Source organism: Malaclemys terrapin, chromosome 21, assembly GCF_027887155.1.
Source record: "Malaclemys terrapin pileata isolate rMalTer1 chromosome 21, rMalTer1.hap1, whole genome shotgun sequence".
Lineage (NCBI taxonomy): Eukaryota > Metazoa > Chordata > Testudines > Emydidae > Malaclemys > Malaclemys terrapin.
In genome coordinates, this window is record NC_071525.1 from 19,181,224 (window position 1) to 19,198,784 (window position 17,561).

At 44.9% G+C, this 17,561-nt stretch overlaps 1 protein-coding gene across 3 annotated transcripts; it reads right to left on the minus strand.

Annotated features, from left to right (window-relative positions):
* Positions 1-2,800: 2,800 nt before the first annotated feature.
* Positions 2,801-17,552, minus strand: LOC128827537 (interferon-inducible GTPase 5-like). Of its 3 annotated transcripts, none has more exons than XM_054011482.1 (3): positions 17,389-17,551; positions 15,650-15,778; positions 2,801-5,760 (listed from the first exon to the last, which is right to left on the minus strand). In XM_054011482.1, the coding sequence occupies exon 3, from the start codon at positions 5,754-5,756 to the stop codon at positions 4,524-4,526; it is 1,233 nt and encodes a 410-aa protein (XP_053867457.1). In that variant the 5' UTR covers positions 5,757-5,760; positions 15,650-15,778; positions 17,389-17,551; the 3' UTR covers positions 2,801-4,523. The 3 variants fall into 3 exon arrangements, with proteins under 3 accessions (XP_053867457.1, XP_053867458.1, XP_053867456.1); XM_054011481.1 differs by lacking the exon at positions 2,801-5,760 and adding an exon at positions 8,856-12,343 and having other exon boundaries at positions 17,389-17,552; XM_054011483.1 differs by lacking the exon at positions 15,650-15,778.
* Positions 17,553-17,561: the final 9 nt, after the last annotated feature.

The window sequence follows — 17,561 nt, forward strand, 5'->3', positions numbered from 1 at the left end:
CCCAGGGTGCGGGGTCTCCCCTCCAGCCCAGCGCTCTCTGCTCCTTACACAGCTTAGTTCTGCCTCCTCTGGTCGAGGCAATCGGTGAATCACCTCCCGGGTGCAGAGCATAACTACTTAGGTAGGTTATAAAAGGTGATAGAGGATAGGTCCATCCATGGCTATTAGCAGGGTGGTCAGGAACACAACCCCATGCTCCAGATGTCCCTACACCTACGACTGCCAGAAGCTAGGAGTGGATGACAGGGGATGGATCACTGGATAATTGCCCTGTTCTGCTCACTCCCTCTGAAACACCTGGCATTGGCCACTGTCAGACACAGGACACTGGACTAGATGGACCATTGGTTTGACTCAGTGTGAAGGGTTCTCAGGGTGCCACCTGAACTGTGGGACCGCTGAGCCCCCTGTCCCACCAGCACTCTGACATGGTGATGCTGTGACAAGCTACAGACCTCTGACAGATGCTGCACTTACACAGCCATCCCCAGGAATATCCAACTGAGTTACATGAATGATCTCCCAGCCACCCATGAACCAACAATCGGGAGGCTCCAGCCAATTCCCCCCAGCCCTGCACCCCAGAGCTGTGCCCTCCTGCCCTGGTCAGAAGCCTGGCCAGCGTCAGTTCATTACCCAGGCCGCTACTCTCTCGATGTGGAGAGGACACACACCAGCCTTTGTAACCTTAGCTGAGACACCGCACGCACTTCAGTCAAACATACTGTTTAGGTAGGATATAAAACAGGTTTATTAATAGATGTTAGCTGATTATAAGTAGCGAGCATAGAGATCCCAGTTGGTTACCCAAGAAATCAAATAAATCCACAATCTGAGTTCTCTAAACTAAACAGGCTTTGAATCAAGCTGTGTCGCACCCCGACAGATGGTACTAACAGGTCCCAGAACTTCTAAATGCAGGCTGGGACTCTCCTCCAGGCCTAGACCTCCCTCCCCAGTTCAGAGTCTTTGTCCTCCAGACGTGTTTCCAGGTATTGAGTTGTGGGAGGAGTGAAGCCAAGTCATGATGTCACTTCCCCTCTTTTATACTTTCTTCCAGCTGGCTGAAAAGTTCTATGCTTGTGACATGACGGTCTGCCCCCATTAGTCAAGCAGTCTCCATTGCCTACCTGCGTGTCCATTGTATCCAGTTCCTGGGATAGTGGATTCTCTTTAACGGGCCAGTGATAGTGGTGAATATGGGGGTGCCAGGGTGCTACTCAGGGTGGCCATTCTTATGTTCTCTCCCTTGCCTTACACCTCCCCTCCTGCTCTGCCCCTCTTTTTCATGGGAAAATGTCAATTCAGATGCATTTTTTTCCTCTTGTCATCAGGAAATTTCAAAATTAAAAATTTATTTTAGATATTCAATGAACATTTCTGAATTGTTGGTGTTTGGAAACTCGCAAGAGTTTGGTTTTCTATTTCTGATATTTGCCTGTTCATTGTTTCTTATATTTTAATATTCCCTTCTCTTTTCCCAATGGAAAGGTTAAAAAAATGTGAGGAAGGAGACAGAAACCTACTTTTTTCTTAATGATTTAGAACAAGACAAAGTTGGGCAAAAGGAAGAGCTTGTCTACAAAAACTAGACGATGGGCTCTTCAATCTAGAAGACAAAGGTCTAACAAGATCCAATGGCTGATCATTGAAGCTACGAGACAAATTCAGACTGGAAATAAGGGGCACATTTTTATTAGTGAGTAATTAACAATTGGAACAATTTACGAAGGGTCATGGTGGAGTTCCCATCACTGGCAATTTTTAAATCAAGAGGGGATGTTTTGCTAAAAGATCTGCCCTGGTTCAAACAGGAATTAATTCAGGGAAGTCCCATGGTCTGGGTTATCCAGGAGGTCAGACTGGATGATCACAATGGTTTCTTCTGGATTTATAATATACGAATACATACAACTTTACACTAGTTTAATGAAATCTGTTAAAATGAATCTAAATAAATGAGGACATACCCTTGTGTGAACAGTATTATGCTGATGTAGAAGTGGCTAATTCTGGTTAGTTGAAAATCAGCTGGGAATTGGTTTAAACTCAACTGAAACAAGCTACTTTCAAACCAAGAGAAGGATGTTCACACTGAGTTCTGCACCAGTTTAATTAAAGACCAGTGTTCCTTTTTACCCCCGCCCTCCTCCTGAGTATGTGTTATGCTACAGCCGCTAATGACAACATTAACAAGAGTCTGCTCTCATTTAGATTATGTCTACACTGGAATAAAACACCTGGGGCTGCCCTGTGTCATCTGACCTGGGGTCGTGTGGCTCGGACTGGGGGGCTATGTTTGGGCTCGGGCTGGAGCTCTGGGACCCTTGGGATTCAGCCAGAGCCTGAACATCTACAGTGAAAATTGATAACTGCGTAGCCCAAGATAGTTGACACGGGTCAGCCACGGGTGTTTTATTGCAGTACAGGCATTGTGACATTCCCCAGGGTATAACCTGGACTGCTGTGTCCCCTCAATTCTCTAACCTGGAATGCCTTTTACACTGCTTTGCTGTGAGAACAGCCATTTCTGGTCTGCTCACACATGACCTCCAGCAGGTAAATTACTCCCAGTTATACTGTCTGAATGCTAAAGCCAGCCACTCACAGCGAACACTGCAGGGCGACACCAGCAAGCTCCCACCCCGGTTTTATCCCAGTAATGTGCATCTTATATTGCCCAGCATCTTCCTGGACAACACAAATGTCTGTCATTTCAATAATATGAAATTATATTCACACATCTTGTTATCTCAAGTGAAGGTTCCCAAACACTTCAGTCCAAACACACTGGTGTAGATAAAACAGCACAACAAGTTTATTAACTACAGAAAGAAAGATTTTAAGTGACTACAAGTAATGGGGGTATAAAAGTCAGAATTGGTTACAAAGAAATAAAAGGTAAAACATAGACTAATACCAAACTTAATGAGCTAAGTGAATTTAAAGCAAAATGGTCTCTCTCACCATGTGCATACAGCAGGCTGGCTGAGTTCCCTCAGGCAGGACCTCTCCCCCAGTTCAAGGATGTTTCCTTTGTCTTTCATACATTGTTGATGCTGTGAGTAGAGGTGAGGGGAGAGAGGTAACTTGGGCCCATTGCTTTGTCCCTTCATAGCCCTCTCTCTTGTGCAAGAGTCATTTCCAGCTGGGCTTTGGGACCCCAAATGTCTGAGTCCTTTCTCACATGTAGATTTCTATCACTCTCGCCTTCCTTCCAAAGAATGGCTGCTTAGCCAGGTGATAGTTTATTTGCTTTAGTTGACACCTGGTTGAGGCATCAGTTTGTCTTTATCTCTGAAGAACTGCTTTGTGCCTCCTTTTCTAAACTTGAAATAAGTATTGTCATATAGTAGAATCTTATAATTTCACATAAAATGTTGCCACACGTATTTCACCAGGACAATAATAATCAGCAAATTATGAGTTTTCAAATGACACCTCACAAGGCAGACTTTGTACTACATGTATCGTAGTTTTGCAAAAATGGAGAAGATAAGGATACAGACTGTCACAGGCATACCCTAACAGTCCTGATTTCAATGATGAGAACATGAGCTGGCATTAAACCTGAGCTAGAAAACAGGAAGTTAGCCATCAGTGTCCTCTGTGCACCAAGCAAACATCTCAAACACTGGGCTCTGTTGTGTTCATAGCACACACAGAGAGACGTTAGATAAAGAGAACCCTTGTAACTTTGTTTCTTCAATTTCAGAACACACAGGAACCCGGAAACAGAGAGAAAATCAGGCTGCTGCCTTAAGCAAGCAGGCACATCTCATCCGACCTGGCTTTAAACTGCCTGTCTGCAAACCGACTGTGCTCTCACACTTAAATACAGAGCCCCTTAGCTGCAAGCAAGACAGCGGTACCCTCCACCCGCTCTTAAAGTGATAGCTTTCAATTCCAATGGAGTCCTTAATACACCACAGGCTCTACAGATGATCACTCCAGGTTATTGATCTGTCCATCTTACCCCCAGATGCCAGTTCACCTCCCTCATCATCCCCTATCTCTTGCCACACACCCTCTGTCCAGTTCGGCATTTCATACACCACCACTCCCGGGGAACTGGCCTAGATTAATAACATTCCCCAGGTTCAGAATCCCACCCACATTTGGGAGCACCTGCCACTCCCCTTGTTAATCAAGAGGAGAAGCCACAAAGAAGGAAATAGAAAACAGAGCACAGTGTAAGAAAGCAGAAGCCCCCCTCCTGGTATGTTTGTGTTTTAGCAACACTCAATTTGCATCCCTGCTTATATGGGATACAGGAGCAGATGGACCCAGTGGTCCTGTATGACTGACAATCGGGTCCTATATGTATTCCTATGTTCCTGCTGCTTGAACAGAAAGCATGAATGCTTTAATCAGAGAATGCACACACATTGCATGTGCCTCGTATCCAATACTTTTTCCATAGTGGTATCAGGTTTGAGATGCTGCCTTCTCTCCAGTGTATTGGGGCCTTTGGCATCTGATCTCTTTGCTTGGGCAGTACTGAAATTTTGATGCTGTTACATTTAATTTTTCTCTTCTGCCTCCAAAGCTTTGGTCAGGACCCTTTGGGCATCTTCAGCAACAACATTTAGAATGCGCTTCAGTATGACGCATGTGACTGGAAAAGACCTTAATTTTATATGGATACCGAATTGAAATATCTCAGGGAAGATGCGCTCAGTTAACGTCATGTAATGATTTTCAGCCTTGCCCAGAAGACATTTAATAAAATGGGTTGACATTTCTTCTTCTAGCGGAGACTTTATCACTGCCTTCAAGTCTGCAATGGGCTTCCCAACCATCTTGGAAAGGTTAACCAGGGAGTCATCATCCAAGCCGAAGTTCTTGCGGTAACTTGCCATGCAGCACCTCAGTAGACAAACATCATAAGCAAAAGAAAGACCTGGAATAGGAAGTAGAGAAAGGATGCAGGACACCAGGTCTTGTTTCCAGATCTGACTCAGCAGGGCTTCCTTCTTCCTTTCCAGGATGGGTCTGGAAATACTGGGCAGGGAAAGAAGGAAAACGTGCCTCTTGTGAGAGTCAAGCTCATCTGCCAGAGTTTCCTGCAGTCGAGGAGAATCGTACTTGCCAAATTCGCATCTGGAGACAAGGAAAACCTGCGGTGAGGTCACCCCTGCTCCCTGCAACTTCGTCATGCAATCGTCTCTGATTTTCTTCAGGGTGGTCTCCTCACTGAAGTTTTTCCTTCTTTTTTCATTATACAAGTCTACATCCACCTTGGAGCGCACAAAGTAAAATTTCTTTCCCATCCTTTGGATCTCCTGGGCCAGGTCAGCGTGTGTGGATTTGAACCGCTCGGAAGCAATGATAATGAAGAAATCGTAGTAGGCAAAATTGACCTGCTGGAGGTAGCTGTCAGGCCGGAAACTCGGCGTCCCAATTCCCGGAAGGTCCCACAGGGTAACATTTTGGTGTTTGGGATGAGGATAAGGAGTTGGTTCCATTGTTGTTTCTGTCACATCAACCTTGGCTGCGTATTCGTCATCATCATCCAGACCCCGCATGGCATTGATGAAGGACGATTTCCCACATCCCGACTCCCCCGTGATGGCGATGTTGAGTTTCACGTTTTCCAACTGCTCTAGGGATTCCTGCACTTTAGAAACCATTTCTGAAATATTCCCTCTTTCAACAGCGGCCATTAGCTCTTCGAGATCCTCTTTGGGAACAGTGGAGAGATTAAAATCCGTATCCTGAAATCTATCATCCAAAGCATCTCTTGCTAACGCCATCTTTCTGGGGGAAAAAAAAGAAGGATGTCAGTCAGTGTAGAAAGAAAAGGGGAAGGCAAGCTGGAAAACAGAAATTGCCATTACCAAGAACTTCATGAGTCCAGAATTGTTCCTGCTTCTTCATAATGCTATTATAATGTCAACAGAGAGAAAATGGCTCAAGAGTAATGTTTGATTATCAGTGTCACACTGTCTGAAGTGACTCACCACTGAGAGTGCCAATCTCAGGTCAGACTGTCAGAAAACAGGGCAGACACCCCAAACTGGTCCTATATTCTATCATTAGATTTCATCAAGCCCGTAATAAATGTGAACTCCTGGATCACTATAGCAGTTGTACCATGGAGCCACAGACAGTCCCCTGAGACTCTCTGAGACTCTCCAGCCAATCTTACCAGTCAAACTGGACTTTGTGATAATGGTCCTTTATCCCAAATATCACATCACATTAGGTTACTCCCGACCCCAAAGGATACTCTCGATCTCACACCAAACACAACATTGGCAGCCAATTTCTCTAGTAAACTAAAAGTTTATTAGCTAAGAAAAGAAATGAACATTATTGAGAGGTTGAAGCAGGTAAATTACATTAACAGGTGAGTCTAAGATTGTAAATCCAAAATGACAGCAGAGATGTAGTAATCTGCTAGTATTGCATAAGTCTCTCAGGGTACCCAAAATGATTTTGGTGATCTCTGTCCTGCATCTGGAGTGCTTCCCTGTGAGTGTTCGAACAGTCCAGAGATGCAGGATCATTCCCTCAAACCAATATTTATAGATCCTGCTCCCAGAAGAGAATCTGAACAATGTCTTCACCCACATGAGTTTTGATGAGTAGCAGCTGCAGAATGAGTTGTGAACTTCCATTGTTGAACTCAATGACTGTGGCTTTGAAGTTAACATTCTACTTCCTTTGCACACACAGGTAATTCAGTTACAGTGATATATGGGTTTAATTTTTTTTACAGGTTTAAAAATTTGTATACAATTGCCTGCCATTACATTATAATAGGGATAGATAAGTGAAAACAATGCAAGTATCATTCATTAGTATTCATGAAGTTCTAACACCTGAATATACACACACTTTGATCTGGGGTTATTTAATTACAGGGTCATACATAATGTAATGTGATAGCAATCAATAGGTTTCTAGATAAGTTTGAAGACAATGCCATTAACATTCCCTTTGAACTAAACTAACACAAGTGAATTGTTGTGCACACATACTTAAACATTTCACACTTTGTTGCTATTCACACACAACTCAATTGGTCGATTGTTCTGACCTAAGCTGGTCTGTCAGTGTTACAATCAGCACTCAAGATGGGGGGGGGGGGGGGCAGAGAGGGGAAAGAGAAGTGAAAACAAGTCATGCCTCAGAACTCTGTGGTGAAGAAAGTAGCTTGTGAAGAAATAAAGGTTTTTTTTATTATTTTGATATTATGCATCAAAGGCACAAAATGAGCTCAAACTAGCTACGGGAATAAAAGGAAACAAGAAGACTTTTTATCAATACATTAGAAGCAAGAGGAAGACCAAAGACAGGGTAGGCCCACTGCTTAGTGAAGAGGGAGAAACAGTAACAGGAAACTTGGAAATGGCAGAGATGCTTAATGATTTCTTTGTTTCGGTCTTCACCGAGAAGTCTGAAGGAATGCCTAACATAGTGAATGCTAATGGGAAGGGGGTAGGTTTAGCGGATAAAATAAAAAAAGAACAAGTTAAAAATCACTTAGAAAAGTTAGATGCCTGCAAGTCACCCGGGCCTGATGAAATGCATCCTAGAATACTCAAGGAGCTAATAGAGGAGGTATCTGAGCCTCTAGCTATTATCTTTGGAAAGTCATGGGAGACGGGAGAGATTCCAGAAGACTGGAAAAGGGCAAATATAGTGCCCATCTATAAAAAGGGAAATAAAAACAACCCAGGAAACTACAGACCAGTTAGTTTAACTTCTGTGCCAGGGAAGATAATGGAGCAAGTAATTAAGGAAATCATCTGCAAACACTTGGAAGGTGGTAAGGTGATAGGGAACAACCAGCATGGATTTGTGAAGAACAAATCATGTCAAACCAATCTGATAGCTTTCTTTGATAGGATAACGAGCCTTGTGGATAAGGGTGAAGCGGTGGATGTGGTATACCTAGACTTTAGTAAGGCATTTGATACGGTCTCGCATGATATTCTTATCGATAAACTAGGCAAATACAATTTAGATGGGGCTACTATAAGGTGGGTGCATAACTGGCTGGATAACCGTACTCAGAGAGTTGTTATTAATGGTTCCCAATCCTGCTGGAAAGGCGTAACGAGTGGGGTACCGCAGGGGTCTGTTTTGGGACCGGCTCTGTTCAATATCTTCATCAACGACTTAGATATTGGCATAGAAAGTACGCTTATTAAGTTTGCGGATGATACCAAACTGGGAGGGGTTGCAACTACTTTGGAGGACAGGGTCATAATTCAAAATGATCTGGACAAATTGGAGAAATGGTCTGAGTTAAACAGGATGAAGTTTAACAAAGACAAATGCAAAGTGCTCCACTAAGGAAGGAAAAATCAATTTCACACATACAGAATGGGAAAAGACTGTCTAGGAAGGAGTACGGCAGAAAGGGATCTAGGGGTTATAGTGGACCACAAGCTAAATATGAGTCAACAGTGTGATGCTGTTGCAAAAAAAGCAAACATGATTCTGGGATGTATTAACAGGTGTGTTGTGAGCAAGACACGAGAAGTCATTCTTCCGCTCTACTCTGCTCTGGTTAGGCCTCAGCTGGAGTATTGTGTCCAGTTCTGGGCACCGCATTTTAAAAAAGATGTGGAGAAATTGGAAAGGGTCCAAAGAAGAGCAACAAGAATGATTAAAGGTCTTGAGAACATGACCTATGAAGGAAGGCTGAAAGAATTGGGTTTGTTTAGTTTGGAAAAGAGAAGACTGAGAGGGGACATGATAGCAGTTTTCAGGTATCTAAAAGGGTGTCATAAGGAGGAGGGAGAGAACTTGTTCACCTTAGCCTCTAAGGATAGAACCAGAAACAATGGGTTTAAACTGCAGCAAGGGAGGTCTAGGTTGGACATTAGGAAAAAGTTCCTAACTGTCAGGGTGGTTAAACACTGGAACAAATTGCCTAGGGAGGTTGTGGAATCTCCGTCTCTGGAGATATTTAAGAGTAGGTTAGATAAATGTCTATCAGGGATGGTCTAGACAGTATTTGGTCCTGCCATGCGGGCAGGGGACTGGACTCGATGACCTCTCGAGGTCCCTTCCAGTCCTATAATCTATGAATCTATGAATCTATGAATTTCTGAAGCAAGAAAATGAATATTTCATCAGCTGATTCTCTAAGAGCTTGGAAGAGATTTTTCTGCGCATGTTTTTCACAGGCTGGTTTGAGTTATCCCAGTTTTAATCATATTTTTTCCCTTCCATATTAGAGGCTAGATTTTCAAAAAGCATCACTATGGACCAGCTTGCAGGTGGAGATGGTCAGAAATTTTCCATCAAAGCCTTTCTTTTTCATGGAAAAATGTTAATATTTTAAAAAATATGTTGGGAAAAATCTAAATTAAATGTTTCACTATTAAATTTTGCATTTCTGCCTGAGCAGTCATGACTGAGAGCTGTAGTTCAGTTTCTTCATTCCCCCCATTTCCCCTTACTGGCTAAACTCCCCATCCAGACTACCTTTCCCATGATGCACCACAGTCATGGGACTCCCATGATGCACTGTGCAGCTCAGGAGGACGCAGATTACTGTTGAATTTCTCCAAAATGTTTTGACATTTCCTAGCCACATTTTTTCATTCTGCAAATCTTTCCAGTATTTCAACTTTTCATCCTGATTCAGCATGACAGGAAATGCCGAAATATTGGAATTACCTGGGAGACAATTTACCTTTTTGACCAGTTCCACTCTCAATAGGGCAAAGGCAGGGCCTCTCCACTGTTCTCAGTGGGATCTGAATCTTTTTAAAAACTGGCTCTTAAGGCATAAATATTCTAGTGGGTCTCTGATCTTGACTGCCTTGTTTTTAATGCCTGTTTTTCAGAAGTGTGGAGTGGCTCATAGCCTCTGAAAATCAAGTTCCTCGAAGAACTCTCAAGCTAGGTACCCAAAAATTAAGGCATTCAAGGTCAGGCAGTGTCCATGTCTTCAAATGAAGGCCTAAATGCCATATTTTGAACTCAGTTACTCGAGTGAAAACCAGGAACTACCACATCCAGTGACTCCAAATTCACACTGACATCTCTGAGGAGGGAGGACACTCATTCTAGTCCAGAAGCTTCGATGTGCCACACAAATTTGGTGGCCTCACAATTGCATTGTTGAAAATTATTAACATCATAAATAAAGTGTCTAGAAAGATCTGTTTGCTTTGACAAAAAGAATCTCACCAAATTTTAAATTTCCTGCGCGAATTTTGTTTCCTTTATTGTGGGTCTTTCATGGATTGATCCTCAGCCCTGTGAGGCAAGGAAGATTTAATGAAGGTTTTTTTTAATGTAATTATCATCATCTTTATTACAGAAGCTCATAGAGGCCCCAACCAAGATCATGGGCCCCAGTGCCCAGGGTACTGGACAAAATTAGCAAGAGACAGTCTCTGTCTCTAACAGTTTACAGGCTAAATAGACAACACAAAGGAAGGATTCTTCTCCACATTTTGCAATGGGTAAACCGAGGCACAGAGAAATTAAGTGACCTGCCCAAGGTCACATTTAGGCTATGTCTACACTTACACTGCTACCGTAGCACAGCTGTAGAGACAAGAATCCTTCCATCAACCTAATGCTGTTCTCTGCTTCCACATTGTCTATACCAGGGCTTATGTCAGATTAACTACATTACTCCGGGGTCTGGCTTTTTCACACCACCATTAGTTAGTTAGTCATGTCCTCTTGCTCAAGCAATTCAGCAACTCACATGTAGCCTTAACTGAGCTCCCAGCTGGGAGAATGAGGAGAACAGGCCAAACAATACCATAAGAGGCCAAACCATTCCACAGATTTCGTCCACGGTCCGCTTTGTTCGGGCTCTCTTTCCATTAAGTCTCACATGTTGTCAGAGCTAGCAGTTTCACTTCAATTTTGTTGATTTTCCAGTATACGACAATAATTTTGGATCAAATATAAAGCCCAACAGAGCCCTCCAGAAAGCAGAGTCAGGATTTTCCTCTTTGTTTGCCATATAAAACACACAAAAAAGGAAAATCCTGCCTTCTGTCTCTTTATCTATACAATAGACACCCTCAGGGTATCTGCCTTCCCTACAGTGACAGGTCTGTGGATTATGTTGCGGTTATCTTGAAGTTGTCCCTTCTTATTCCAGGGCTTTCTTGCGAATTCTCTTTGCATCTTCGGCAACTTTATCCAGGAAGCTTGACAGTATGGAATATGTGGTAGTGAAAGACAACGCTGCTACAGCTACGGTGCTAAACACTGATACCAGCTTAAAGTGACGTTCAAATAACCTGGCGATGCCGCACCCAACACTGACATATTTCTTCAGTAAGACGTCCCTGGTGAGTTCTTCCACCTGCGGCGATAGGATAACAGCCTTGAGCTCTGTGACGGGCTTTGCAGCCTGCCTGGCAAGCTTAGCCAGGGAGTCATCATCAAGGCCAAATCGCTTGTAGAAGGCGATCATGGAGACCAGCAGGATTCCAATGTCACACGCGAGAGAGACTCTCTCAAGGGGAACAGCTTTGATACAAGCTGACACCAGGGATATTTTCCATAAATGCTTCTTCAGGGCAGCTTTCTTCTTCTCTATGATTTTAGGAGAGAGGTTGGGCAAGCTGAGCAGAAACACAAGTCTCTGTAGACTGGGGAGGTCCTTCTCCAGCGTATCCACCAGTAGGCGAAAATCATACTGGTCGAACTCCCAGTTGGAGAGAAGAAAGACCTGTGGGTTGGACGCCCCTTGGTGTCTCAGATGTTTCTCGGAGTTCTCCCTGATCCTCTGTAAGACACTGTCCTGACTGTAAATTTTGGGGTGAGCCCTTCTTTCATTGGCCAAATCTTCATCCACTTTGCAGCGCACAAAATAGAACTTCTTCTCCATTTTTTGGATCTCCCGGGCCAGGGCGGCATGGCTGGAACGGAACCGCTCTGAGGCGATGATGATAAAGAAGTCATAGCGACTGAATTTCACCTGTTGGAGGTACCTTTCCGGCCGAAAAGCCATTGCCCCAATCCCTGGCAAATCCCACAGGGTCACGTTAGGGTAGGTAGGATGCGGATAAGCAGTTGGCTTTGTTGTCATTTCTGTCACACCAGTTGGGGCAGCCCTTTTGTCCTCAGTCTCCAGTCCCCGGATGGCATTGATGAAGGATGATTTCCCTGCACCCGTCTCTCCTGTAACAGCAATGTTGAGCATCGTATTTTCAAATGACTCCAGCGCCTCCTGAGCTTTCAAAGCAGCTACCTCAGGGCTTCCATCTTTGAAGAGATGCATGAATTTCTCATATACTTGTATAGCTGCATTGAACAATGCCTTTGGGTCTAACTCTATATCCACATCCTTCATGAGTGCAGAGAGAGACTCCATGGACTCCATGAGAGATTTGAAAGATGTCATCTGGCCCAGAGAAGGAAAAGGAAAAAGGGAAATTTCATTCAGCGTTCGCTAGAGTTGGTCAAAACTCAGAATTTCCATTTGGCAGGAAATTCTGACATTTCAAAATTTCTATTTGTCCCAAATCAGAACAAAAAGTTCAAATTTTGAAATTTCCCATGTAACAAAAATTCCAAAACAATTAGTTGTGAAAATATCCACAGGGCTTTATTGAAATGACCTTATTTTGATAAAGTGCTTCATTTCAACTATTAATTGTAATATAAAAATAATAGACGATATAATTATTAATTAATTTTTTTAGATACCCCTTTTGACCTATCTAGTTAAAGTTTAGGGCCCTGGGTGTTTCCATTAGGAGGAGAAATTGATAGCATCCTTGCTCATAAGTCCAAATTCTTTTCATCCAGCACTCTTGATTCAAAAAACTTTCTCTAGGCTTTTCCCAGGACCCCATGACACTTCCAGGCTCTGGCTGTCTCTCTGTGTCTTGTGCTTCTCTCTCTCTCACATGTGTGCATGCTCTTACAGTATGCCTATAATAGAAATACTACAGTGACACAGCTTCAGCTACAGAAGGGGTCCGTCCATCACAGTAGTAAATCCACCTTTCCGAAAGGGGGGAACTCGGTTGATGGAAGAATTCGTCTATTGACCTAGCAGAGTCTACACCAGGGCATAGGTTTGTTTAACTATGTCTCTCAGGGCAGTGAATTTTTCACACCCTTGAGCATCATAGCTAGGTCGACCTAACTGTAGTGTAGACCAGCCCTTAGCCAAAACAATACTGAGCCAAGTCCCTCCACCCAGCTCATAAATTCCCGAGCTGACTCAGCCCTTTGTTTTGGGAGGCAACATGTGTTTAATTATCTCTTACAGTTACCTTTGAAGGGTGATGGTTAAACTCATAACTTTAAAATACTTAATATAACGTATACAAATGTAAATAACATTGAAATGAAGTGCTTTGACCTTATCAAAACAAAATGTGTTGATCCTTTTTTGATCAGATATTTCAACTAAGTTGATATATCTCCACAAAGTTTTGATTTTGTCCAATCAGCATTATCCAATGGAAAACTGTTCTGTTAGGAAATTTTCCACCAGCTCTAGTGGTTTGTTTTGTTTTTGTTTTGTTTTTTTACAGGGAACATAAAATCATTTTTGTAACCTACAGAACCAGGACTAGATTCTCCTCCACTGACACAGAGTTTGCAAAGTGCATCTCTGATCTCTTCACCTCTAGCATGTGCTACATTCAGGAGGGAGATGTGTGCACCAGGGAAGGACAGATGTACATTTCTGACAGGGAGAGCTCAGGTGTATGTTATAAATAGAACTTGGTACAAGTTACACCTGGAAGATTGCAACACCCTTGACCTTCACCAGTACTGCCCTCTTGTGGCGCTTCGCTGGCCAATTTCAGGTCTATTTGACAAAACAGGAAATCCTGCTTTAGCTCCACCCCTTTTCTGAGCCAATGAGAAGACTTCTTTGGGCAGCAGAACACCCTACTGGAGCCCTCATTCCCTTCCAAGCCAGCCATGAAAGTAGTGAGTCCCTCAATTCTCCATTGGACATTTTAGAAAAAGTCGTCAAATCCTTTAATAAAATAACAGTGAACAGAAATATGATCTGTCCTTTGATTTTTATATCTGGCACATCAAGATTTCAATTACTATCAATAATCAAAGGCAATCAGACAATCAAGTGCCTTTAAAATATTTGCTAACTGTATGTGTAACCCACTGGGCAATTCAATCCCCATTTCCAGCCAAGATGGGACCAACACATATGCCAAGTACTGTGGTGCTCAGTGAGTGACATTCAGGTGTCAAGTGAGGGAAGGGTTGCATACTTGGTCCTGTCTTTTCCTCTTTTCACAACAAGAGTAATATTCATTTACCACACAGATGCAAGCAGAGGATGGGGGCGCTCCCTTGTGTGGGCTTGGGAGGTCGGGGGCAGAAGAATGGGAGACAAGGGATGGCTTGGAGTAATAGTGAATCATGAGGGTAGGAGCTCTGATTGCCAGAAGCTAGGACTGGACGACAGTGGAGGGTCACTTGATAATTGCCCAGTTTTATTCATTCTTCCTGAAACATCTGGCACCAAACACGCTCAGAAAACAGGATACTGGGCTAGACGGGCCATTGGTTTAGCCCAGTATGGCCAGTCTTATGTTCTAATCCGCAACCCATTAACGCTACTTTTTTGTCCTATGCCTAAAGACGTGTTAAATGGCCACTTCACCTTGAATGGTCTCTTACAACCAACATGTGTTCTACCTTGCATTTAGCTGTGGCACGGAGCCCCTCTCCCAGACTTGAAGAAAGAGCTCTGAGGAGCTTAAAAGTTTGTTTCTTTTACCAGCAGAAGTTGGTCCAATGAAAGATGTTTCCTCACCCACCTCGTCTCTATCATAAATTTAAGCATCATTTTCTTATTTTTGTCACATTTTCCCAGGTGACAAAATGTTTAAAAAAAAAGTCAGAGAGAGTAGGGAAATCCCCACTTTCCATCAATTTTTATCCCTCTGCCTGCCATACTCATGTGTTGGATCGCTCAGACAATTCAACAAAAGGGTGCCCCCCAAAAGCCTATCCATATGTCATGGAGTGTGGGGGACTCAGGGCCCTGCACCCCCCACTTCCTGCGATTCACCAAAACTCTCAGCCAGCCAGTAAAACAGAAGGTTTATTAGATGACAGGAACACAGCCCCAAAACAGAGCTTGTAGATACAGAAACCAGGGCCCCTCAGTCCGGTCCATCTTGGGGGGCAGGGAGCCCAGATCCCGGTACTGGGTCTCCCTTCATTTCCCCAGCCAGCTCCAAATTGAAACCCCGTCCAGCCATATACCCAGCCACACCCCCTGGCTCCTCCTCCAGCCTTTGTCCAGTTTCCCGGGCAGAAGGTGTCACCTGGTCCCAACCCCACACCCATGTATCATCACTCAAATGAAGTCACACTCTGATATCCCACCACCATCCAGCACCAATGCAGACAGTACCAGTAAAACTCCCATGCAACATTACCAGGTTAATACTCCCTATTCCGTCACACCATAACATCAGACAATGGGCCACAACCCCTCCCCTATCATCCCTTGCTCCCCAGGCAGGGGAAGCACAAAAAAAACCACCCGTGTGTGGGGGTGGCTGATCCCCAAGGGAATGTAGGGGGGGCCCCAAAGCTGCCTGTGCCTAAAGCTAAAAGAAGCCGTTAGTGGTTGAAGCACGTCCAGCACCCAACAGCAAGCTCCCCTGTCCTGTGGCAGCATCGTGGTGCAGCCGATCTGGGGACGTACCTTACACAGCCTGTGCTGATGCACCGTCCTTCCTGGTCCTGGCGGGCCTGGTGGGCCGGGGGGGGCAATCTTTGCTGCTGGAACAAAATCAACTGCGGGGGGAAACTCCCCAGGACTTTGCTTCAGGGGCTGAAATGAAGAGAAGGGACGGATTTTCTCTAATGATTAAAGAGTTTTCAGTTTTAGTGAACACGGGTCAGGGCTGAGCAGGGAGAGGTTTCTTGTAGCCTGGGGTGGAACAGGATTCGGTCCCTCCCCTATTGCGAAAAGATCCTAAATTAACCCTGTTCCGTTTTTCTGATATTTTCCCCGTTCTCTCCCCACAGCTGCAGTGTGAATCATTCCTTCCTCAGCCATTGCAGGCCCTCTTCTCTTCTCCCCAGGGCAGCCCAATAACCCCTTCCCCGGCCCTTTGCCAAGTAGAGCCTATACCTGAAACCCTGAACTCTCTGCCCCCAACCCCTGCCTGGTGCACAAAGAGACACATGGGAAATTGTTCCCCTCCCATCTGTCTCCCCACTTGGGAGATATACTGAGATCAGGCACTGGGTGGATTCTCCACCATGTTGTGTCGTCATTTACACCAGTGCAAAATGAGTCCAGAATGCTGCTCTTCTAGATCACTAGAGCTGTACACCTGCTTTGCACTGGTGTGAATGAGTGTGCGAGGTGCAGGCAATGGAGAATCTTTCATCCCTCAAACAGCCCCGTCTGATTCCCAGGGAGCTTCATGACAGCCTCAGGAAACAATCTGCATCCTGTGCCCCTGGAAACCGAAAGCAACAGTCTGAGCTGCCCCTTTCCCAGAAATGGGAGGAAGCCAGAAAGCGGGGCTGGCTCTGAGCCACCAAACTGCAAACAAAATTCCTACAGCCCTTAACTCTTGCACGGAAACACAGGCGAAGGCCTGGCACGTGGAGCTGTTTAGCCGGCAGCCACCCGACAGCAGCTCGAAAGCTTGTCTCTCTCCCCAACACAAGTTGGTCGCCAATAAATATATTCGCTCAGCCACCTCATCTCTCTTATAAACGTTATGTAAGCGGAGAATGGTCCTGCTATTGTGGGGAACTTTCCTGGCTTCTGCTCTCCTGACTCTGGCCCCACAGCTCTCAGCTGCAGTTTGGACCCATCCACACGGCCGGTCTGCGCTGCTCCAGCTCTCCAACTCCAGCTCTTCTGTCTCAGTGCTGCTGCCCTCCCCTTAGCTCTGCCTGGCTCAGGCAGCCTCAGCTCATACAGAGCATTGGACCGTGGGCTCCTGACTCCCTCATTGGCCTGCAGCCCTATCTAGCACACCGACCTGGAGCGTTGCCCTCTCCTCATTGGCCCCAGGGTCTGTCGGTCTTGTCCTTGTCCCATGTGAAAAAATGTAAAAAAAAAAAAGGGCAGAGACAGTGGGAAATCCCACTTTCCCTCAATTTTATCCCTCTGCTCTCCACGCCCATGTTGTTAGATCGCACAGACAATTCAACACAAGGGCTCTCCAGAAAAGCCTCCCCATAAAATCAGACAATGGGCCACAACCCCTCCCCCACCGCCCCTTGCTCCCCAGGCAGGGGAAGCACAAACAGAAGGCCCCATGTGTAGGGGTGGCTGGTCCCCAAGGGAATGCAGGAACCCCATAAGCTACCTGTGCCTAAAGCTAAAGAGAACTGTTCGTGGTTGAAGTGCGTCCAGCACCCAACGGCAATCTCCCCGTCCTCTGGCAGCATCGTGGTGCAGCCAATCTGGGGACGTACCTTACGCAGCCTGTGCTGTTACACCGTCCTTCCTGGACCTGGAGCCCCTGGTGGGTCGGGGGAACCAATCTTTGCTGCTTCTTCTGGACTTTGCTTCAGGGGCTGAAACAAGGAGAAGGGACGGACTTTTCTCTAATGATTACAGAGTTTTCAGCTTTAGTGAGGAAGCGCGG

Coding starts and splice junctions, on each gene's coding strand:
- LOC128827537 (XM_054011481.1), bottom strand. CDS start 12,343: ATGACATCTTTCAAATCTCTCATGGAGTCCATGGAGTCTCTCTCTGCA.